The sequence below is a fragment of the Xiphophorus maculatus genome, chromosome 4 (assembly GCF_002775205.1).
Source record: "Xiphophorus maculatus strain JP 163 A chromosome 4, X_maculatus-5.0-male, whole genome shotgun sequence".
Lineage (NCBI taxonomy): Eukaryota > Metazoa > Chordata > Actinopteri > Cyprinodontiformes > Poeciliidae > Xiphophorus > Xiphophorus maculatus.
In genome coordinates, this window is record NC_036446.1 from 1,456,549 (window position 1) to 1,480,766 (window position 24,218).

The window sequence follows — 24,218 nt, forward strand, 5'->3', positions numbered from 1 at the left end:
GTAATTCTAACTAACTTAAAACAAGGAATGTCTGAATTAATATTACATGTTTGTCTTTTTATGAGGTGTATGAAAATATCTGGTTTAAATAACATTTTCCATGTTTAAGCTTTTACTCAAGATTGCAAATTATTACAAAACCGTGCAGTTTGATTGTCAAGAACTTTATGCAGAAATCAAGCATTTGCAAACCTTGAAAACCTTGGAAACTCTGAGATTATCCAGGAGGTCCTTTAGATACGACGAAATGTCTGAAAGGGGCTTTATGTGCAAAATGTTCACAATGATCAAACAGCGATGGGAGAATAAAATCACCATAAAAACTGCCTGGTTACAAAGAAACTTATCTTAGCACCATTTTAATAGGAAAACCAAGAAGAAATAAAGAAATTATTATTTAAAAAACTAATCAACTATGAGGCAGAAACACAAACTAAACCAGCAGCACAGAACTGGCTAGCCGAGCAGAAAGAAGGGAGCGACGGCTTCAGGCCGCCTGAGGTCCTGCAGGCGGCCTGAAAACCTGCAGGCGGCCCGAGGCCCTGCAGGCGGCCCGAGGTCCTGCAGGCGGCCCGAGGCCCTGCAGGCGGCCCGAGGCCCTGCAGGCGGCCCGAGGCCCTGCAGGCGGCCCGAGGTCCTGCAGGCGGCCCGAGGCCCTGCAGGCGGCCTGAAAACCTGCAGGCGGCCTGAAAACCTGCAGGCGGCCCGAGGCCCTGCAGGCGGCCCGAGGTCCTGCAGGCGGCCCGAGGCCCTGCAGGCGGCCTGAAAACCTGCAGGCGGCCTGAAAACCTGCAGGCGGCCCGAGGCCCTGCAGGCGGCCCGAGGTCCTGCAGGCGGCCCGAGGCCCTGCAGGCGGCCCGAGGTCCTGCAGGCAGCCCGAGCCCCTGCAGGCGGCCTGAAAACCTGCAGGCGGCCCGAGGTCCTGCAGGCGGCCTGAAAACCTGCAGGCGGCCTGAGGTCCTGCAGGCGGCCTGAAGCCGTGCAGGCGGCCTGAAGCAGACGTCAGCAGCAGCGGCGCCCAGCTCATCCGGGTGGACTAACCGTGGGAGGTGTGGCTGCCAAACTTTCCATCTCCTCATGTGTGACCCAAACGTTTCCTGTAGACTGACCATGTGACACCCCCCAATCAGAAGAGTGCAGAACGGAAACAGTGATGAAGGACAGAAACAAGGCAGGAAGGAGAAAAACAAAACAAACCGGGGAGAATTGGTTGTTAGAAAAAGACAAAAGTGACTCATTAGTGCGTGTTAAAAAGTGTTAATGCATTAAAAACATGCTGTAAAAAATGCCAGGAGTGTGTCAACGGAGCACTGAGGGGATAAAGTGTGTGTGAGAGCAGCGTGTGTGTGTGTGTGAGGATGAATGGGGCGGTACCGTTCTGGAGGTGGGCGGGGCCGACGGGCTGGTGAGGGACATGATTTCCTGGATGGCGAGGCGCAGCTTGAGGCGGTGCAGAGGGTTGCTGATTCCGATTTCTCTTTGGATCTCCGTGTCAGACAGTGCCGACATGATGGCCCCGCTCTTCACGTTGGCTCGGCACGCCGCCACATACCAAGCCGGCATGCCCACCCACAGCTGTCCACAGGGGGGCGGCAAGGAGACGGGGCAAGTCAGTAAACTGGAAATCCAACTGGTTTAACATGTTTTCTACAGGAGCTACCTGTAGAAAACATGTAGCTAATCTGGTCAGTGAACCAGATTGAAATACGCTGAGGAGGATTCCTGATATTAATACAGATCCTGATTCTACCCAGGAAAACCCAGTGAGCAATACACACATTTCAGTTCTCAAGATTCAAATAAACTGATTCAGCTCTCTTTCTAAACTGTCAGTGTGAAGCTTTATTGTTTGTTTTATTTGCTTATGTAAAAACATGCATAAAAATTTCCATCAGCTCATGGTACAGCGGATCAGGGATCTCATGATATCTGATCACTTTTGGAGCATTTTCATTATGGGATGCTGCTTGTAAATTTACAGTCAAAAACTAACAGCAACAATAATTTAGTCTGTCAAGTGAATGAAAATTGAGGTTCATTTTTCAAAGTCATATATTCACCATGATATTCACTCATTCATAAATATCACAGCTTCAACTTAAATATTTAATTAGCAAGCTAAACATTTAGCTTGGTGTTAAAAATTTTGTTTAAAAACAATATATTAGGTTCAAACTAGACGTTTAGCTCAGAGCTGAATATCTAGTTGAAAGCTTGCTAACTAGATATAGTTTGCTACCTAAATATTTAGTTTGAATCTCAACATTCTCAACTAAATACTTAGTTTCAAGTTCAATAAATAAAACGTGGATTTGTTGAAGCAAAACTTTCCACAAACCTTAAAATCTGTTTAGCAGAATGTGATTTTATTATTCCAGAGTTTTCCTTCAGTTCTATTTACATACAAGTATTATAGCATAATCTAAAGGGCAAGATGGCCCTAATTTTTATCTGCTAATCCATGGACATGCCTTAAATCTGACCTCCTCCCCGTGTTTCAAACATGGAAACTCTCTGATGAGTGTCACAAGTTTTATTTACAAAGATGATAGTTAACAGTTTGCCCTGAAACTTAACTTTAAATTGAATTTTCCTACCTCTAACCAAGCCACCACGGTGGGTCCGTCCCACTGGGCGAATGGCAGGCCCTGCCTGCGAGCCTCTTCCAGTAACTCATGCCTGTCGCACAAAAACAATCAAGTTAACAACCAATGTATATTCTTGCAGACAATCTGAAAGCCTTTAGTATTTCCAACATGCAGTCAGTCATGTTCACCGTTTAAATCCCAAAAACGGTCAGTGACATGCACACTCAGAACCAAGAGCAGGAGTTTGAGAGGAAACAGAAAGGGAAACCTGGGAGGAGTTCTGGAAAACTCTCCTACACTTCAAACACCCACTGCAGGGTTTCACGTTTTAATGCTAGTTCTGCTAGCTGCTGTAGCTAACTGGGAACAGAGCTTCATCAGAGAGGCCAATCATAAAACAGGTTGAGAGTAAATCTGCAGGAACATGACATGCACATCCTGACCTGTAATCACCTCTCAGAGGTCTGAACCGTTGCTACAAGACTCAAACACATTTTATATATTTAACCACTAGATGGGGCTGCAGCATCGACAAATTTAAAGAAGAATAAAATCTAACATTGAAATTAGGTCACACAAAAATCCAATGTTTCAATCAGAACTTTGAGCTCTGGGAGGTGGAAATGTTCTCCCAGTGAAAAGCAGCAAACACACATTCCTGTTAGTGAAGCTCCTCTGTGGAAGGCAGGTAGAGAGCAGCATGGAAAACCAACAGGCATTCAAAAGGGACAGCTGTGTGGGGTCCTGGAGAGTTACTGGCTGGGGAAGAGTGAAGCCAAGAATGGGAGGAAGACAAGGCAACGTGAAGCAACTTACCCGGTCTTTGGACTACTCATGGAATGAGAGGAGGATGGTGGAAAAGAGGAGGAGGGTGGGCAAACAAAACAGAAAACAATGAACTGATGCCAAATCATGGAAGCAACAACATTTATGGTGCCTGTGGTGTGCCTGCTCAGAAATCACAACAAAAGGAAAACAGTGAATTATTCTAGGTGCTGGCTGTGATGAAGCAAGTGGGTGTGGAGTGGAAGGAGTGAGTCGGTGGGTGGGAGTGAGTGAGCGTGAAGCAGCATTAAACTGAACACACTTCTCATCATGTTGTGCATTAGTGGTGTCCTGTGCAGCAGCATGGTGCGTTTTAAACAGCAGGAAGCAGATAACTCACTTCTTCTGGAGCTTCCTGTTCTTCTCAGAAGGACCTCCTAAAGTTCCCATTCCCAGACCGTCCTTTGGAGATCCGTCTGCATCAGGGGTGCCGGCTACAAACACAATCCACGCTGAGATCAGATCCACTGATCCAAACTATTACTCTGGTATCTTTCTAATAAATACTCCAGGTGGTTTCAAGGTCAGAGATGGGACTGAAGTTTGGGACTCGTACTCGAGTCGAACTTGGAATTGCATTCAAAAGACTTCAGACTCAACTTGCGATTTAAAACTTGGGAAAAGAATCTTTTACTTGAATGTTTTTTGTGTTTTTTTGAAAATCTCCCCTCTGAATAATCAACTGCCTGCATCACTGAACCGCCATCTTGGTAGACAAGAGCAGCGTAAAGCATAGATGAACCATGGCTTCATACTACTTCATACTACTCAAAAATTGTATTGACCAACAGTTTTAATGTACTTATATTGTTAATAAATTAGATAGAGAAGGAGTTTTAAGCTTGTGGCTTGTTTATTGTTGTCATAGCAACTCCACAGCAACTGTCGTGACAGTTACCATGATGGCTGTCGGCCACAAAGTTCCTGGAAGTGAGACGTCACATGGGAAATATGTATTGCCTTTTCATTCATATCAATATGACACATTCATTTTAAACCCAACAAATGAAATAAATGATGATAAATAAAAATGAAGAGCTGAACCTTGGCTCGGTGAGTCCTTCCCAGGACCGCTGGGCCGGCCCTTCTCCTTCTTCCCAAACAGGCGTCCGATGGAGGACTTGATGCTCTTCTTCTTGGCTGCTTTGTTGAGCGAGTCCTGGCTGCTGTTGCTGCTGCTGGGGTTGCTGCCCTGGCCGTCCTGCAGGCCTCCCAGCCTTCAGACACCAGATGGAGCCATTTCAAAACCAAACAGCAGAAACCAGGACAGCCCACAGGTCAGAAATCAGATAAACTCCTACCCTCGAATGTCTCTGATGTCTTCATGGCTGGACGCGTGTCCCAGCTCCCTGTTCAGGCGCATGGAGCGCGGGGTGGTGGGGGGCGACGTCTCACACCTGATGGTGGCCTTGTCGTCCTGCGAAGACTGAGACAGAGCAGAGAGACGAGTGATGCTGCAACAGTTTGAGGTGAAACAAAATGCAGAAGGTTCAGGTACTGGTGACCTAACCACTGCTTTCACAGAACAGAAACATCACAGAGCAGATCCCTGAACACGAGCAGCTGGGACAGGAGTGAAAAACATTTCATTCTTATTTTACAGCAGAAATACCAGTAATTTCCATTAATCTACTTAATTTAACAGATTAATGCAGCCGATTGCTACATGCAACATTAATGTATTCAATTCAAAAATATTTTATTAATCCCAGAAGGAAATTAAATGGTGTAACTCATGTTTCCTCAAAAAATTGCTATGGGAAGGGATGATCTCCTGTAGCAGTCTGTATTACTGCAGCTCTGAAGTAGCCTCTGACTGAAGACATTATGTTATGTCACAGTCTGAGGATGCTCTGTTTGTACGTAATACTCTCCATTTTGTGAAGAATCCTTCTTTGCACACTGACCTCTGCAGGTTCCCAGGTGTAAACCACCTTGTTGCTATGGTTACGAACAATAAAAAAAAAAAGCCCCCCAAAAAAGAAATTCCCAACCAGCTGTATAGCAACCAAAAGCAGTCACTCCCCTCCCCCAAAAAAGTCATGTTTCAGCCTGGAGGAATAAAGTCTTTAAAAAGAAAAATCTAATCTGCATTAGAAGGACTTTAGGGATAATAATGAGCTAAAATATAAATCTATAACCACAGTACTTAAACCAGACGTAACAGGAGGGAGACACCAGGGTTCAGCAGTGGAAGGATCTCTCTCTAAAACAGAGTTTAGCATCTTGCATAATATGGACTTTCATTCCTGCAACCTAAAGTTTTAAACTGACTTCCTGTTGAAATGTGAAAATAAACAACAAAACAAACAATAAAGAACTCAAATTATAATAAGTGGAGGAAAAATAAAAGCCAACTTATGAGTGAAACGTTTGGGAGATGAGAAAGAACAGGATGTAAAGATGACAGATGATGGTGGGTGTTCAGTTCAGGGTGTGTGAAGGGTGCGGAGTGAGAGAGGCCGTGGGGTGAGAGGGGCCGTGGGGTGAGAGGGGCCGTTGGGTGAGAGGGGCCGTTGGGTGAGAGGGGCCGTGGGGTGAGAGGGGCCGTGGGGTGAGAGGGGCCGTGGGGTGAGAGGGGCCGTTGGGTGAGAGGGGCCGTGGGGTGAGAGGGGCCGTTGGGTGAGAGGGGCCGTGGGGTGAGAGGGGCGCTCCTGTAAAGCAGCTTTCTATTTTACCTTCCTGCGATGCTTGCGCAGGTCACTAGGCTGAAGCGTGGCAGAAAAAGGAGAGGAGAAGAGCAGTTAGTGAGCAGCAGATCAGAGCTGGACTAAAGCCACACTTAAACAGGAAACCAGAAGAACACACAGTATTTCAATCTGTGATCAGAGTTAAACACACAACTCAATACGATCAGAAGCTGTTTTACTGTTTTACTACTTATATTAAAAGAAACTCTGCAGAAGCAGCACTGCACACAGTTAGAGGACAGTAGCAAACCACGCTGGAGGATGGGTGCAGCCGACTTCATTTAGTTGTTATTCAATCTAAAAACAACCGTATGACAGGGTTAGCTGTGAAAAAGCAAGATAGCAGAATAGCTCCTAAATTTACGACTCGTCGCCGCTGCAGTGATACTTTTCCCTCGCAAAGAAGAGAAAAAAAAAAACATGGGAGGATTTATTCCCTCCTACATTCCTCACAAACCTGGCATTAGAAGAGCAAATAAACCACAAGCGTGCCACATTTTTCAGCCCCCCAGAGAAAAATACCTAATCACTCATTTCCTCCGCCCGGCCGGGCTGAGCGACTGATTACCAGCTATAAAAGGGAAACAGGAAGAGGAAAAATTCACTTAATTAGCAAAAATGTTCCCTTTCTTCCAGTCATCGGTCAGTCAGGAATTAGTCCCGACTATCAGTGGCTTTCATTAAAACAAGAAATCATCCAAAGAAGAAGAGACGCTCTAAAACAGACGCAACTGTAACATTTTATTCTTCAAAGCTTTTTATTTTGGAAAAGTTTTCCAGAAACGCATGCGCCGCCAGAATGGAGTAAATCCGCCTGCAGCTGCGTGTTTTGATCTGAAACTCTGAAGCGTGGAAGGAGCGAAAACTGAAGCTAACCGAAGCACGGCCAGGTGTTTCAGGTTTCTTCTTGGTATCGCTTCGACAACTCAAAGCTAATAAAACCTTCTTCCAGAGGTGCAGAGAGAGGCAGGACTTTCAAAAACTCACACTTCCTGTTTGGCGCATCAACAAATGCAAACAAAAGTGCAACATTCCACAGATTCCAGGTTTTCCAGCAGCTCAGAAGGCAGAGGAAGTGACGGGCTGCACCCACCCAGGAGGCTGATCCTCTGCAGGTACCTGGAAGTACGGGGCATAGCTACAGGCCTGAGGGGGGGGGCTGAAGCCCGCAGCACCATACGGCAGGTAAGTTAGTGTCTGCTGGGACAGGGAGCTCTGGATGATGTAAGGCTCATAGCAATAGTGCTACAGGCAGAGGCAGAAACAGTTATTAACTGTCTAAAGCTATCAGAATGCTTTACTGTTTAACTGGGTGACATTACCAGGGTCATGACCCCCATGCGGTCCAGTTCCCTGTTGGGGCTGCGGGGAATGCGTCTGGGGGTGGACTGGCCCGAGTTGGGCGGCGATCCGCCCAGCGATGAGCCGCCGCACAGAGACGGCGGGATGGAGCTGAGCGAGCGGAAACGCCCTCCAAGGCCGCCGTCGTTGCCGCCGCCGACGCGGCATTCGATCTCCTCCGCTCGGATCGCCGTGCTCTCCTTCTCCTCTTGGATCATCCTGTCGGGGTAAAGAAAGGAAATATTAGATTAATATTCCAGGAATGGTGGAAAAGCAGTTCTAGTTTCACTTTAAACCACTTGTTCTCCTTCTAGTTAACAACTACAACACTTGTTGCTGCTCTGCTGCATAATATTTCACAAAACAAATTAAAAAAAAAAGTTGCTGGTTTAGTGCAACAAAATGTGAGCATAAAAACTTTTGCATGGAACGCAGCTATAAAGCCAGCTGTGTGTAACATCTACTTAGAAATATGATTTAAAAAAATCTATGCATTGTAATATTATTAAACACCATAATGCTACATAAAAATTATTTAAAACAAAATATAACGTGAGATTACATAATATTAAATATGATATAAAAATAAATACAGGAGAAAAGAAAAAATATAATAAGTATAAAATAGTAAATACAAACAATATAAATATAAAATAATGATTACATAAAAGCATACAAAGTAAAATTTTATATAATATAGGATCCAAGATATAATACAATATTAAATACATATATTGTATAATGAAGAAAAAAATGTAATGACATGATATAAAGTTAATTAATAATAACAAAACACAATTAATATAATGTTATAATATGAAATAATAAAAAAATAATAGCATAGAATGAAAAAATATTAAGTAAAAATAAACAATACAATATAAAATAAAATAAAATAACTTAAAATGATGAAGTTGCAAAATGCAACAAGTGAGGATCTGGTGAAAACTTAAACTCAGAGTTTGACCACAGCAGGACTGGAGAACAGGAAGGACATAAACATGAGAACATAACTCAGGATAATAACCTGATTTCATTGTTGATGGCGTCCAGCTGCTCCTGCAGCATCAAGGCGAGCGTCTGGGCGTCGGCCTGTCCCGGGGACAGCAGGTCCACCGAGCTGAAGATGGTCTCCCGGTCCTCCTCCAGGTCCGACGCGTCCATGTCGGTGTCGAAGGCCTGGGCCACGTTAGCCAGGACGTTAGCCTGCTGCATGCGCTCCCACTCCTGCTCGTTCAGCGTCTGCACCTGCAGTCAGGAGGACACACACATACACACACACACAGAGCAGGGGGCGTGATGTTTGGGACGCCAGCACGGTTTCAAAACGACAGGACAGAGGTCAAAGGTCAAACAGGCTGGTGAGTTTTAGTCTCAAGCGCTGACGGCGTTGCCAAGCAGACTGACTTACATGTCGCTGAAGTCCACAGATGGAGCAAACAAAAAGAAGCAGAAAAGAAGAGAATCGTCAGAAAGAGTTGGAGCATCGCAGAAACAGGAAGAGTGGAAAGATAAGTCAGAGGCTGCAGAGAGCGAAACGGATCTTTAATCTGTTCTGGTTCGGCTCAGATCCTGCTGCTTACAGTCACAGCAGATGAGAGCAGCTCACCTTGGACGGCTCGTCCCGCAGCGCCGCCACGCGGCCCTTCTGAGGCCGTCTCAGAACCAGAGCGCTGCCGTAATGATCCGAGTTGCTGTCCATCATGGAGGACGCCGACACCGGGTACCTGAAGTCAGGAGTGCTGCCCAGCTGAGAGCGCCTGGTGGGGGAGTGAGTCCAGAGCTTCAAGAGTCAGCACCGTATGCACATAGTGCCATCTTATAGCCCAATCAAGTAACTATGTTGCATTCAGATGTTATAAAAATGATGCATATATCAAATTTGGCTTTTTAATTTAACGCTTGAAATTGGGCCACTGTCTCTTTAAAAACTCATGCTCTTTATGAAGCTCTGCCTTCAGGAAGTCATCCCAACATGGCTCCTCTTAACCCTTTGACAAGATTTTTACCCGCGCTGCTCTGAGCAGCAGCTCCTCTAATGAGCTCAGCAGCTCCACCAGCTGTTTGCTAATTTCTGCTGGCTAGTCTGAAGGAGCTGAGAGGGGAAGCCGTAGGGCAGCGCTGCTCTGTGAGGCAGGAGCTCAGAAGCTTGGAAACTGCAGCTCTGAGGAGGAGCTAGGTCCAACTCTCTGTTTTGGTTCTGAATGGTTGCCATGGAGATTAAAGGATTTCTATGTGTGAAAGAATAAAGGCAACACTCCAGTTTTTGATGAAGTTTTTTTAACATTATAACATGAAGTAAAGTTCAAAAAAGTCGATTTTACATAACACTGCCCCTTTAAACCAAACAGCAGACGGGGGTGTCCATGGTAACGGCTGGGATGTTTACCCGTGCAGTAAGGAGTTACTCCGGCTCCTGCCCTGCTCACTCTCTGCTCTCATGGTCTCAATCTGGATCAGGAGTTGCTCCTGCATGAACAAACATTCACACAGAGCAGCTGGGATGTTAAAACCCAACAAAATTTTACTTTAATTTAACGTAATACTTCAATACAGGGAGGAGACAGGAAGCATTTCTTCACCTTCTCATGGTGAGACTCCTCAATCAGCTTCTTGGTGTGCTCCAGTTCTCTGATCAGGGCATTCTGAACGGAGAGGAGGAGAATTAGGTCATGAGTCATGTTTCTGTATCAACAGATAATTGATCTAACAAGCTCCCAAATGCAGAAAGAATCGTAATAGTTTGTGTCCTGCTGGTTTGAAATTCCCTTTTCCAGGAATCAGACACTTTGAACAATTCAAGAACTTTCAAGGTAAGTTTTCAAACATTTCCAGCACTACACTTTGGAAATAAAAAGCAATACAAATGAACCAAAAAAGACTTTCAATTCAAAATTCTATATTATTTGTTATTGTTATTAATATTTTATTTGAGAGGGTTTTCTACATTCTACAGCAGGGGCAAGAAAAACTAAAATATAACAACATTTTCTGTTTTGAAATATGTCTCTCTCACACACTTTATATGCGTGACTAGTCCGAGAACAAAAAACTAATTTAACAAAAATGCAACAATTTAACAATAACATAAAATATAACTCTTAAAAACTCACTGAGCCATTGGGAATAATATTTATTATTACACTGAAACAATCCAAAGAAACCTAGTTAAGGTTAAGGACCTTCCTGCTCTAACTTCTAAAATACAAAGAAAATCATAAAGAAAATCTCTAAAAAAATATTCTGGCATTTAAATAAAAATAATACTGGTAATTCTAGCTGACTTAAAATAAGAACATTTTAGTCTGATTAACGTGTCTTTTTATTAGGTGTATGAAAATATCTGGTTTCAACCTTAAGTAATGTTTTCCAAATTTAGGCTTTAAATCACACATTAGATTTCTTACTAAAATGTGCAGATTGAATATCAAGCATTTCAAAAACTCAAGCACTTCAAGCCTTGAAAACATCCCATTGAAACTGAAGCATTTTCAAGGATTCCATGCACCTTTACAAATCTTCTTTTAGCCTGGAAAGAAACACTTTTCCTCCCAAGAAGATTCCTTCCCTGGAATCATGGTCAACAGGCTCTCCAGGATTTCTAAAGTGACTCATTTCCTGTCCAGTCTCTGTTCACACAATGTATTTTGCTGCTCAAACTAAAGAAATGGGGGTAAACTGCGTGTTTGTGACCGGAGACGGCTGTAGGCCAGGTAATGATCACCTTGTCCTCCAGAGCAGACATCCTCTCTTTGAGGTGCAGCTGCAGCCTCTCGTTGGACTCGGACAGCAGCTTGTCCACCGTCTCAGACAGACGTCTGTTGTGTTCTTCGTTCATCTTCTCTCGCTGCCTCGCCTGCAGACACAAATATTTCCAACAGGTTTCTGTCATGTCTGCACTGTAATCTGTAACCTACATCGTCTTATGCATCAGTACAAATGTTAACTTTTTTAGGATCAGAACATTCTCTTAATTCCCTTAGTGATACTTTCAGATATTTGTTTATTTTTTAATACTTTGTTTTATCTGATGGTCTATCATTTTACTGTTTCTATGAATGGGAGCTATGGACTGCCACATCATTTTCCTTCAGGATCAATAAAGTATATCCATCCATGTGTTCAGAGCTATAATTTAAACACTTGAAACATATGAAAAACATCATGGAAGCAGCAGCAGAGTGTCAGACCTGAACTCTTAGTTACTCATATTTTAAATACTATAAAACGGTGGATTATTTGCTGCTGGGATTTCAGGAGCAAACCATGAACATGCAACAAGCAATGCAGATCGGCTGCATTGCTTCACATGTAGCTCAGACTGCAGGATTTAAAGTTTTCCCACCCTGAGCAGTTCCTGGTTCTTCTCCTCCAGCTGCGCCTCCATCTGTCTCAGCCGCTCCTCCACGTTGCCATGGCGCTCCTCTGCCTGAAAACAGAGGAAAGTGTCAAAACTCCCCTCCCAATGATTGACCCCCATCCTAGAGAAGGACTCAGCCCTTACAGACGTGACCCCAACGCCCCTCTGAAGGATGGAGTCATCAGCATAAACAGAAAGAAACACAAAGAAATCATCTTTGACATCATCATAAAGCAGCAGCTTTAACAACAAAGACTCAAACTCAAAGAAAAACATTTGATAAAAAGGTTAGTAAACAGGCTGATTTAATGATGGATCCCATCAGAATCTCCTGAGTAAAACCTAAAATCGACACCAGAACCCCACAATTCACCAGATTTTAATCCATAAACTGAATTTAACCAGGAGAGAGTTTGGTTGTTTTATTACTTTAACAAACTTTGAGTCATGTGACCGTTAACAGTTTCCACCTGGTTAAGTTCAGAGAAAAGGAGCCCGGTCCATAAAACTGCTCTACCTTGGTCTGGGTCTCAGAGCCACACACATCACACTGAGGTTGGACATGAGGACGACGGCAGCAGCATGTCCACCCCACAGACCAGCAGGACACAGACAGAAAGAAGACGTGTTCGTTTAACTCCAGAAAACAGAAGAACATCGATGATTAACTGGGGCGGCCTGACGTTCTGTTTGCACTTTCACAACTAGAACCGGAGACGAGCCGGTCCAACGCTGGGACGGACATGAGGACGACCCAGACCTGCGCTTGGTGTTTACACCGAGTTTGGACATGGCCAAGCCGTCTTTCTCTGCCATGTTTTATATATGCGCTTTAACCTGCAGCCAGAGGAAGTGACTCCTGCCTCATTAAATATGCATGGAGGAAATGGCTTGGATGGCAAACAACCAGAGCTGGAAGAGAGTTAGAAAAACCTCCAACTTTAAATTAAATAGGTTTTAAAAAACCCAAAAGACAACTTTCCTGTAAGTCAAAGTGAACTGATCCATTAGGATAAAAACTAAAATAATTCTGCTTGTTGATCTGCAGTTGAAGGAACAGCAAACTAAAAAATTGCACTAATTATAAACATTAAGTCCACTAATGCTAAAGCGCTACACCATCACAGTATTTTATTTTTTTATTTGTTTATTTAACCAACAAGCAAAATCAGATCCAGATATCCTTTCTGCTACTTAGCTAGCAGAAGTAAATGCTAAAAGCGCAATAACAACACGGTATTCAAATTTATTTATGTATTTTTTTTCATGCATTTGTTTAATTAACAACTGTTGCCTTGCAGCAAGAAGGTCCTGGGTTCAATTCCCGGCCCGGGGTCTTTCTGCATGTAGTTTGCATGTTCTCCCTGTGCATGGTGGGTTCTGTCCGGGTTCTCCGGCTTCCTCCCACAGCCCAAACACATGACTGTCAGGTTAATTGGTCTCTCTAAATTCTTCCTAGGTGTGAGTGTGTGTGTACAGGGTTGTGTGTCCTGTCTGTCTCTCTGTTGCCCTGCGACAGACTGGCGACCTGTCCAGATGACCCCGCCTCTCGCCCGGAACCTTAGCTGGACAGGCAGCAGGACCTCCTGACCCCACCAGGGACAAGGGTGTTAGAAAATGGATGGATGTTTAATTAACACCCCTGGTAGTTTGTTTATGTAAATCTTGTAGTCTTCTGTAAAACTCATTTGTTTGTTGGTTGCATATTTGCCATTTGCTCAAAGTTTTGAGAAAAAAAATGAAAGTGAGATGAGGAAATGGAACTGCTGAAAAAGCAGTCTTCACCCACTTCAAAATAAGAGCACAAACTTTAAATTACTTGAAAAATTCTCAACAGTTGAAAACCAAAACTTCAACATTGATGTCAAACTTTATTCAGCTGAAAGTTGAATAAGTTGAAAGTTGAAACAGCCAATGATCACTTTAGAAATTATTTCCCTAAAATGAATTTAGTGGAAGCTAAATGACCTAAACCTTCAAAATTATATTAGTGAAAAATTAGCTCAGCTGCTGGCGCATTAGCAGAAGTGTGTCTACAGCTGTTGATCTGGAATGGATCACAGCTGGTTTTGATGCACAAATGTCTCAGCAGCAGGACAGGATGCTGCTGTGTACACTGACCAGCAACAATTAGTTTTACTCTGCATTAAGCAGCAAAGTTGCCAACATGAGCTTCATCTGAAAAGTTTTACAGAAGCTGAATCAGTTTAAAACTCGGTTCTAGTGCCATGTGAATAATTACACAGTATTCTCAACACTTTGTTGGCCAGCATGTCACATAAACAGAGTATTGTTTTCTGCTTCAATAAAGGTTACAGATTCCTGTCCTCTGAGTTTCCAGGCTGAGCCGGGAACAGCAGAGGTTCTCTAAGACAAGAGTCCAACTATAAATGGATAAAAACAGAAGCAGGTTTCTAAAAATAGATCTCTGGATATTTGGAGGCTTCCTCAGCAGCTCCTGCAGGAAGGCCATGGATGTCATCCTGATGGAAAACTATAATAATCCTGGTCAGATTATAATTATGAACTCACAAACCGTCCTGGCTGAAGCCTGAGCTGATTCAGTTTTACTACAGCTCCAATAAAAAAGCGCTTTTTTGCTCAGCATGCAGGTAGCATCATACGGGTTGGCAAAAGAAGTGAGTCAGAGATGATTTACATTTACCAATGATAAACTCTAGCCAGCAGCTAGTCAGCGGTAGCCTCAACAACCTCAAGTAACACAGTGAAAATGTCTTTGTGTGACTCAAACTTTTGACAGAGAAAAATATAAACAATATGAAATAATCCTGCCATGACAAAACTTAAGACTTGTGATTAACACATTTAAGGCCAACTCGCATTTTGTTTTATGAATTTCATTCATTTCAAAGCCTTAATTTTGAATACATGGATTTAAGGCTTTTTAAAGACATGCTGACACCCTGATCTACACCACGAAGCCCGGGGCGTTGGCAGGTTTTCGTACCTTGGTGAGGGCAGCAACCCTCTGGGCCAACTCAGCCTCCACCTCAGGCAGAGTCTCCGCCTTGCGGATGGTCTGCTGCAACTTCTGCTCGGCCAGCTCCAGCTTCTCCTGCAGCTGACGGTTTCTTTCCTCGGACTGAAAGAGGAAAGAAGTCATTAGCAAACATAATGGCGACTCGTCTGCGTTGCGCTGCAGCCTCGGCAGTCGGCTCCACGACGTGAAAAGAATGAAAAGAGAAAGAGTGACTGGCATGAGGAGACAAAGGGAGACAGGATGAAGAGATGGGTGAAGGAGGGGAGAGCAGGAAGGGAAGAACAGAGTATTCAAAGTGACACAAAAACAGACAAAAAGCAGAAGAAAAGAGGAGGAAGATGTCTCCGTCTCCAGTGACTGCATGTAAAGAAACCAACCAGTGTTTCAGGGCCTTCCATTCAGCTGGAACACAGCGAGGATTCACTGGCAGCAGCGGCTGTGTGCAGCCATGCAGGCTGGAGCGCCGGCCCTACCTGTCTGTACAGGGAGTCCTTGTTGGCCACTTCATTCTCCAGCTTGTCGTTCAGGTCGTGGACAGACGTGGCCTCCCGCTGAGCGGCGAGGTAGCGCTTCTCCAGGGTGGTGATCCTCTCCTCCATGTCCTCCTTCTGAGCCATGGACTACCAGACAGACATCTGATCAGAGCTCTGAGCGCCACCAGCAGGTTCTGCTGGGGTCTGGCGGCTCCGCTCACCTCTCTGAGGTCCCGTTGCAGCCTGGTGTTCGTGTCTTCAGACTTTATGACGTCCTTCCTTGCCGTGTCCAGGTCCTCCTCCAGCTCGTTGATGCGTGACGCCATGGCGACCATGCGCTCCTTCATCTGGCCCAGATCAGCTGACTGACGGTCCAACACCTCCTGGAGCTCACCGACCTTCCCGAACCCGGACTCTTCTTCCTGACTCAGCGAGCCGTCCGAGGACCGCTGTGAGGACATCAATGACACAATCAGGAAAAACTTTATCAAATATGCTTATGATAAATCTTAATACAGCCAAAACAAAGGTGCTAGCCTAGCGCTAGCAGGAGAAATGACTAAATGGTCTTTAGTTAAAGGTAAGAGAGAAATCCTCCAACAGCTAAAATCTGGTGCCACTCCATTTTTGTTTCCATTTAGTGAAGAAGGAAGTTGCTCTCAGTGTCTTCAGAGGTTTTTGTGTCGTTTCCTTCAGTGGTTCTTGGTGCAGCGCCCCCACAGGCCAGGAGGGGAACAGGTTGGTTTGACTCGGAGCAGAGAGAGAGAACCACAGCAGCTGGAAACAAATGCTGCAGTTTTGGTCCCCCATCAAACCAAGTTAATCGGACTATAAGTGGGGAAAACATCCTAAATCATCCATCACAGAAGCGCTCACTACCATCTTGGAAATCTTCTTGTCTCCATCTGCTCCACCTCTTTCTGCAACACCCGTTTCAACGATTCTCTCCCATGTTAATTTCCCTCAGATGCTAATTTTAATCATTTCTGAGGTTGACTAAACCCTCTACAGTCACTATAATGAAAAGCACAAAGTCTCTAAGAGTGGGATGTCCAGCCACATTCAAGCAGCACAATCAGATGTGCTCAAGCCAGCCATCAGCATGATTTACTGTGTTTCTGTTTGATGTGTTCAGATCATTGTTCGCTGACAGATGGCTTTAAACTCCCTCATGATTTATTCTTCTTCTTCTGTTAAACTCCATAATGAAACTTGTAGAGTTGGTTGAGCATTTAGTTGAGTAACCAAGTGGACCCCATGTATCTCTGATGAATCCCAGCCACATTGAAGAAGTCTGGATACTTTAACGTTTAAGTGCTTTAAACTAGTGGTAGCACTTGGTAAATAATTTTTTTAACCAAGTTAATTGCAGGGTCTGTATTTAATTCATCACAATCAAAAACTACATATTGACAAATTCAGCAACATTTCCAATTCAAGAACCCTTTTTGCTGCTAAATTATTGAATTAATAGACATATGATCTCAACAGCAAAGACATTTATAGTTTTTAATCTGTTCTTTAGCCATCAGTCAGTAACAGTATCTGAAGAAGCTGAGCATTGATTGTGTGAAGCACACAAAGCCACGGTGGGTTTCCTCACCTTGCCGTTAGTGCTGGGTGTGTTTTCAGACGTGTGGTTGACTTCGCTGGTTCCGTCTGCCAGGCCTCGTTTCTGGCCGCTCTGTTCCCTGAGGTAAGCAAGCTGCACAACCACAACATGCAGTCAGGTGATCAACACATGCAGATTTGCATTTAACAATTCTTAAATTTATTTATTTAAGGATTAGGAAACCCCTAATCTTTCATACTTAAGAGAGGAAAACAAAGCAGAAATGTGCTAAAATGTGAACAGATAAATGAAAGGACAGGAAACCAGGATTAAACAGATTAATGTTTAAAGAAACTGTGATCGTTCCACTTTGAATAGTCAGGAATGGTTGTCCAGGTTTCCTGAAAGACTTTCCAAAGCTCTTTTTGAGGACTTAAATGAAAGAAGCGATTTTATTAGCAGTTTTACTGAAGGATCAGATCCAGTGGCATCTTGCTTCCTAACAGCCCACAATTCAAAAAGAGCCAAAATTCAGGTTACATCCCAGATCTGAACAGAACCACAGAACTTCACTGCACACTTTTCTATGGCTACACTCACACAGCAGGCAGGCAAATGGGACCCAAAGCCACTTTTTCGAAAAAATGAAACCCATATCTGACTTTTTCACAACAATTCCAGTGTTTTCATCCAGAAAACATGATTTGAGCCATTTCCATGTGGAACTGAATTGTATCAGATAGTTTTCAAACATAAACAGCGCTGCAGCGGCCATCATTACTGCCTAAACAGAGCGCTGCAGCGGCCATCATTACTGCCTAAACAGAGTGCTGCAGCGGCCATCATTACTGCCTAAACAGAGTGCTGCAGCGGCCATCATTACTGCCTAAAGAGAGCGCTGCAGCGGCCATCATTACTGCCTAAACAGAGCGCTGCAGCGGCCATCATTACTGCCTAAACAGAGCGCTGCAGCGGCCATCATTACTGCCTAAACAGAGCGCTGCAGCGGCCATCATTACTGCCTAAAGAGAGCGCTGCAGCGGCCATGTTTACTGCCTAAAGAGAGCGCTGCAGAGGCCATCTTTACTGCCTAAAGAGAGCGCTGCAGCGGCCATCATTACTGCCTAAAGAGAGCGCCGCAGAGGCCATCTTTACTGCCTAAACAGAGCGCTGCAGCGGCCATCTTTACTGCCTAAACAGAGCGCTGCAGCGGCCATCATTACTGCCTAAACAGAGCGCTGCAGCGGCCATCATTACTGCCTAAACAGAGCGCTGCAGCGGCCATCTTTACTGCCTAAAGAGAGCGCTGCAGAGGCCATCTTTACTGCCTAAAGAGAGCGCTGCAGCGGCCATCATTACTGCCTAAACAGAGCGCCGCAGCGGCCATCTTTACTGCCTAAACAGAGCGCTGCAGCGGCCATCTTTACTGCCTAAACAGAGCGCCGCAGCGGCCATCTTTACTGCCTAAACAGAGCGCCGCAGCGGCCATCTTTACTGCCTAAACAGAGCGCCGCAGCGGCCATCTTTACTGCCTAAACAGAGCGCCGCAGCGGCCATCTTTACTGCCTAAACAGAGCGCCGTGGCGGCCATCTTTACTGCCTAAACAGAGTGTTGCTGGGGGACGGCTGTGTTCTTTTTCAGAGCATGCGGGTCACTTTGAAGTCTGATTGCGGCTGGATTTTATTAGTAGAAAAACAAATCAGATTTTAGAAAAAAGAACGCAGCCTAACTGCGTCTGTTTTGACAGTATGTCTGCTGTCACCGTCAAGCTGACAAAGATGCTGGACGGGGATTTAAAATAAAAATGGACTCACCGTTACAATTCGCTCAATTTTGAAAATACCTGTCAACTGACAACTCGAAAGTAAACCAAAACCATTATAAACCTAATGAACGGGTGTGTGTGTGTGTGTGTGTGTGTGTGTGTGTGTGTGTGTGTGTGTGTGGGGTCCGGAGCTGAATCAAAGGAACAAAAGATGACTCCAGCTTGAAGTGCACACAGGAAATCTAGGACAAATGTCTGACATCCTCTGGGCGTTTAGTCAATCATCCAGCTGAACCTTCCTGCACTTCCAAACGCTGCTCTGCTTCCCCTAACACTGAAACTCAACTCTGGGATGATCAAAGCTCAAAGGAGAACTAAATAATATTGCATTTATATCATTTCCACAATACTTAGAGGGATGCATTTCTCTGATCTAATAACAAAAGCTTGTTTCTAGCATTTTCGTCAATAAATGATGTCCACTGCCATCCTGGGTTTATGACCTGCACTGTGCCTCAGTCAGCTGAAAAAACGACGTTACTGTTTGGTTGTTTATTAGTGGAAATGGAAGAAACACCAAAAGACTTTACGTCAGTAACTGATATCCAACCAGTGTGAATCCGAACCGATGACGGATGCTCAGAATCGAGTGAAAATTCTTCAGATTTGGATTCTGATGATCAGGACCGTCGTTGCCGACAAAAAGACGAGTTTACAGCAGAGTTAGGAATGTTAGGAAGCAGTATCCATTTATAATAAACAGTTTGAGTATTTAGTGCATTAATATGATTTCTATTCTGATAATTATGTGCAGCATGTATGTGAGTCCGTGCTCGCTTCAGATAAGCTCCTCGTTGTTTCATTTTCTCATCTGTGGTGTCTGTCTGTCTTTCCCCAGAAGTTGGTTTAAAGTTACTTTTCAGTTCTTTAGTCTCTCCAGAAGCATTTTACATTTTATTTCTTCTACCTTAAAGTCACAATGACACTTTATACCTGAACACAATCATATTTGGCCCTCATAAACGAAGGACACATCTCCAAACTTGTTAAAGATTTTCAGAAGGTTTTCATGTTTGCTTACTTCTTTGTGTGAGATGGTGAGTTGCTCCTCCAATGCACTGCATCGCTCTAAAGCAACACGAAGTCTCTCTCTCACCTTAAAACACAACAGTTCATTTTTAACTGGTCAGCAGGAACTCCTGCTGAAGTTTTACTCTGCAGGACGTTCATTGTACCTTCTCATCAAGGGCTTTGTGGTGTTCAAAAAGTGACTTTAGAGCTTTAAGGACCTCCACCTCGCTGGAGACGCCAGCAGGAGACTGAGCCTGCCTCTTCACCACAGTCATCCTCAGACTGCGCTCATGACGCGACACCAGGCACTCCAGGTGCTCCAGCAGCAGCTGCAGAGAGAGAACACGCTAACGTTAGCATCCGCTATGCAGGAACCACGTGTGCATCAACAGAACCGTTGCATGTTGTGAGATTTGTTGTCTGTAGTGGGAAATTTGTGATGATTAAGCAGCTTTCCACATGGGTGGGTTTTGACAATGCTTTGGATTATAAGACAGAAGCTGATTGGTGGAGCGCTGTTATGACAACCGTCTCCAGTTCAAACAGAAACAGACAGGAATTTGCCAGGTATGTTCACTCACCCGGGTGTTGTTTCTCTCTGCCTTCAGCTCTGCAATCTCCTCCTCCTTCTCCAGGAGCTGCTCCCGGTAGATGTTCACCTCCTTCGTCAGAGCAGCAAACTCCTGCAACGTGAAAACACAGTCTGCTGAATGCATGACAGGAAACACAATTATTCACTTTAAAAACCTAAAATCTAAATCAAATGTGTTCTGGTCTGCATGCAGATGTTTACACACAACCAGTTTCTATTCGGAGGCGCTCCTCTCATCAACTTATTAGTTCCTAATTAGTGTGTTTTTTCCAGCTGTGTGGTGTGCAGCCATCCCACAGTAAGCCGCAGTAGATAATTGCACATTCCTGTGTCTTCATAAAGTGGCTGACAGTCATGCTTACATGATGAGCAATGAAGCTTCACACAACAAATGGAGTAAAAACCAGAAGTTATCTGATGGAGTTTCAGAGGTGTGATTCTCTAAGTCCAATTCTGCAGCTCTCAAGTTTACATTACTCACATATTTCTCAACATAAAACGCATCTGGACACACATGCAGCAATCTTGGTGGTGCTTTTAGAGATTGCATGCATGGCTTGGCGACTAAAGGATGAGCCGTGCTGATTTTCTTTGCCCTGCGGCGAAGGAACGGTGAGTGGCGAGGCCTTCTTGCTCTGATACTGACAGTAGCAGGAGGGGGGGTTGATCTTTTCTTTCACTGCTACAGAGATTCTCCCTCTCCTCCTGTCCAGCCTCTGAGTTCTTCCAGCAAACTGTCTGCAGCACTGAAGGAGTGAGAGGAGCGATGCTATTGGTCAGAAGGAGACACATGGTCTCTCTGCTGGCCAGTGGGAGGCTTTTGAGCTGAAGGCCCAGTGGTAATTACAGAGCTGCTCACTTCCTACATTCCTGCAGAGTGGAAGTGAAGTTTGGGAGAAGAGTATCTGTTCTTAGCATAAAGTCACAAAGTGGGGCTGAAAGTGAAATGACTCATGTTGATTCCAGGAACAACTCAAATTTCAGCCGAGAACAGAAAACTCAGCCCAGACATAAAAGTAGGATTTCACATCAACAGATTCAGAAACAAGCTGATTGCTGGTCATTTCAGAATTTTTTTTTTTTTTTACCCCTCCAGGGGGTCTTTTGTGGCTCTAGTGTCCCTTATATGAAAGTAGGCTGACAGGAAAGGGGGAAGGAGAGGGGGGAAGACATGCGGCAAATGTCGTCTGGTCCGGGAGTCGAACCTGCGATGGCCGCGTCGAGGACTCAAGGCCTCCAAATACGGGTCGCGCCAACCGCCATGCCACCATGGCACGCCCTCATTTCAGAATATTTAACAGTTTATTTAACGACCATTGATGCTGCAGATTTAAACAGGTGGGACTTGATCACTGTTCATGCTGGTGCTTTTTATTCTGCGGCTGTTTGGCAGAGCCTCACGTTTTGGATCCAAACTAATATTTTCTCATCCTGTGAAATGGATCCGCCGCCTTGTTCTCACCATAATCAACACAAGATATCTTTGGATCTCTAATGTTGGAGTTAATGATCGTTCTGTTTACACATTAAAGAGAAACAAAACTAAATCCCATACCTCCTCTACTTAAGACTTTATCTGAGTCCAGAATCTGATCCGGTTGGAGGATAAACACTATGAGCCATTTCTCTCGCTATCGCAAGCCAAGCACGTTTTTGGTTGTATTTACCCAGAATGCTGTGCGCTGTAGTCCACTTCCTGCTTTTGGTCCACTTGGCGTTCACATATGCATTCAAACTGAACCAGAGTTCACTTCAACCGAACCCAGACTGAGGTCTGGAGGACCAGAGTTTGCTTTTTTGTTCACATCAGAGTTTGATCGTGTGTTCACACCTCCTCAAACGAACCAGACCTTCTAAGCAAACCGACTGGAGTTGGATTAAAGCGACTAAACATTGCTGGTGTGAGTAAACTTGACTTTTGCCACTACGGAACAATAAAGGTTGTTTTTGTTTTCATTTCTGATCATAGCAGTCGTCATGATTACAACATCCCAAGAAATTAATTTAGTTTCTCCTTCATAAGCTTTGTCTGAACATAAAAATTCAGAACAGCAGAGAAAACAAGTTATAAGCAAAATTATCAACCAGGCGAGTCAACACAGAATGAAAATACACTAACATAATCCTATAATCCTGTTGTATTTTGCAGACATGTTGCTTTATTATATCAGGCGAATTTTACTTTAACTGTAAATCCTCAGTGGTGACTGAGCGACGGCGACTCGGTACATTCTGGGCAGGTTTCACGGGGAAACCTCCAGAACCAGAACCTTGTCTCAGCCAGATAACAGAAGCCAGTGACGGTAGATCAGTAACAGTCTGGTTAGAAGGAGCGAGCTGCTCTATAAGCTGTAAAACCAAGGAATGGATTAAAGGGAGGGGAGCTACAGGGATATGTGTGCCAACCTGTTAAAGGAACAGTACAACACGGCAGAGGAACAATCCTTTCCAGGGAAAACCCAACTCTGACCTGCAGCACCACACTTTCAGACTTCACCCAATACGATTCCTGCAGAGGCGGGGGTCTAAACAAGCTGAGCATGATGCATAATGCAAATGACTGCATGCATGATGAAACAAAGGCCTTCTGGCATCAATCATTAATGACGAGTGATATCTGCCATCAGTCCAACGTCTACAGACACTAGCTGATATGCAAGCATTCGTCCGTCTGAGTGTTGGGTCTGTGGAGAACTAGAGGAGCTGTCAGCAGACTGTTCAGAGGTGAGATCAGAAGCAACAGGCTTCCTACCTCCTGCATAGTGACTTTAGCCGTTCTTAAAAGCTTAAAGCGTGCGCTGAAACGTGACATGGTGCAGACAGCATCTGTTTCCCTGTCAGGGGGAAGACCCACCTCCAGAAACCGGTCAGCGAACGAACAATTAAAACTACGGTCCTCTGGGTTGATGCTCAGTAAAATCCAACATTTAATTAGCTCTTTTTATGAGGTAAAATCAATAAATTAGAAGTGAATAAAAAAATTCATTTTGATAATTCTTTGGATGTTGTATTAGTTTATTATGAAGCACCTTTTTGTCTGTAAAAGTGCTGCAGAGTTGAAGTTGTTATTCCTTAAATCCTGGGTCTGTGTTTGAAGATCTGCTCAAAAATGACATAGCCAAAATTAATTTAATACATCTAAGAAACAACAAGGTATTTTGGATAGTTCTGATATGAAGATAAAGGTAAGACTCCAGAGGTCTAAAAATCGTCAATCATGTTACCAAGTGAAAGTAAATGAAGATGGCAAAAGGTGTTCAAATCGTTTGTTTTTTTAATAATCATTTCTGTCTGCCTACGATGTGAATATCTCTGTGAAAGTAAGCAGCTGTAATCCAGAACCTCTAGCAAACCACAGAATAAGATCTGACCGTTTCTGGACCAACATTTATGCACAAAAGGGGAAGAATAGAAGTTTTGGGGAGCCATTAGTAGAAAATTGCAAAACTTGCAGATATAAGTTTGTTCTTTTCTGAAGAGTTTGTATTTTACCATGTTTTCATTCATTTTAGTTCATATTGGGTCAGCTGATTCTTCTGAAATATGACAGATTATAAACCCTGATCAAACCAAAATGACCAAAACTTAGAGACATGCTGGGGAAAAATCTGCAATGAGTAGAAACTAAGTTTGACCTCAAATGATGGTTTGTTTCAGTTCAAGTAGAATTTTAGCTCCAAGCCTTCAGTTCCCTGCAGCTGATTCAGCTTAAACAGAAACCGGCAGATTTAGTTTCTCACATCCTATTCTGGATGATCAGATTTGCATAAACTGAAGTGGCTCTGAAAAGATCACCAACCAAAACGCATCTGGCTTCAGCAAAAATAAAAACAGAACTAGAATATTTAAATTAGTGTTTGGTATAGTTTAACTCTATTTTTAACCAACATTATTGGTAGAAGAAAGGCTGTGGTGCACAAAGGTTATACGATCTGTAGTACGTGTCATTACATCACTGT

At 44.0% G+C, this 24,218-nt stretch overlaps 1 protein-coding gene across 12 annotated transcripts in view; it reads right to left on the bottom strand.

The window, feature by feature from the left end:
- LOC102219514 (liprin-alpha-1) overlaps positions 1–24,218 on the bottom strand; it is a 45,709-nt gene that overhangs the window by 10,151 nt on the left and 11,340 nt on the right. For 3 of the 12 annotated variants that reach the window (XM_023331677.1, XM_023331679.1, XM_023331678.1), the window contains exons 3-25: positions 20,249–20,350; positions 19,832–19,996; positions 19,678–19,752; positions 16,882–16,983; positions 15,500–15,727; positions 15,279–15,425; positions 14,773–14,907; positions 11,790–11,873; positions 11,169–11,300; positions 10,027–10,089; positions 9,834–9,913; positions 9,054–9,204; positions 8,856–8,861; positions 8,472–8,692; positions 7,426–7,663; positions 6,092–6,121; positions 4,715–4,839; positions 4,458–4,630; positions 3,754–3,847; positions 3,405–3,416; positions 2,598–2,679; positions 1,375–1,575; positions 1,042–1,104 (exon numbers count right to left, since the gene is read on the bottom strand). In XM_023331677.1, coding sequence (XP_023187445.1) covers positions 1,042–1,104; positions 1,375–1,575; positions 2,598–2,679; positions 3,405–3,416; positions 3,754–3,847; positions 4,458–4,630; positions 4,715–4,839; positions 6,092–6,121; positions 7,426–7,663; positions 8,472–8,692; positions 8,856–8,861; positions 9,054–9,204; positions 9,834–9,913; positions 10,027–10,089; positions 11,169–11,300; positions 11,790–11,873; positions 14,773–14,907; positions 15,279–15,425; positions 15,500–15,727; positions 16,882–16,983; positions 19,678–19,752; positions 19,832–19,996; positions 20,249–20,350 — 2,709 coding nt within the window. The remainder of the gene's footprint in view (positions 1–1,041; positions 1,105–1,374; positions 1,576–2,597; positions 2,680–3,404; positions 3,417–3,753; positions 3,848–4,457; positions 4,631–4,714; positions 4,840–6,091; positions 6,122–7,425; positions 7,664–8,471; positions 8,693–8,855; positions 8,862–9,053; positions 9,205–9,833; positions 9,914–10,026; positions 10,090–11,168; positions 11,301–11,789; positions 11,874–14,772; positions 14,908–15,278; positions 15,426–15,499; positions 15,728–16,881; positions 16,984–19,677; positions 19,753–19,831; positions 19,997–20,248; positions 20,351–24,218) is intronic. The other 9 variants (XM_023331681.1, XM_023331682.1, XM_023331685.1 and 6 more) reach the window with 7 other exon arrangements.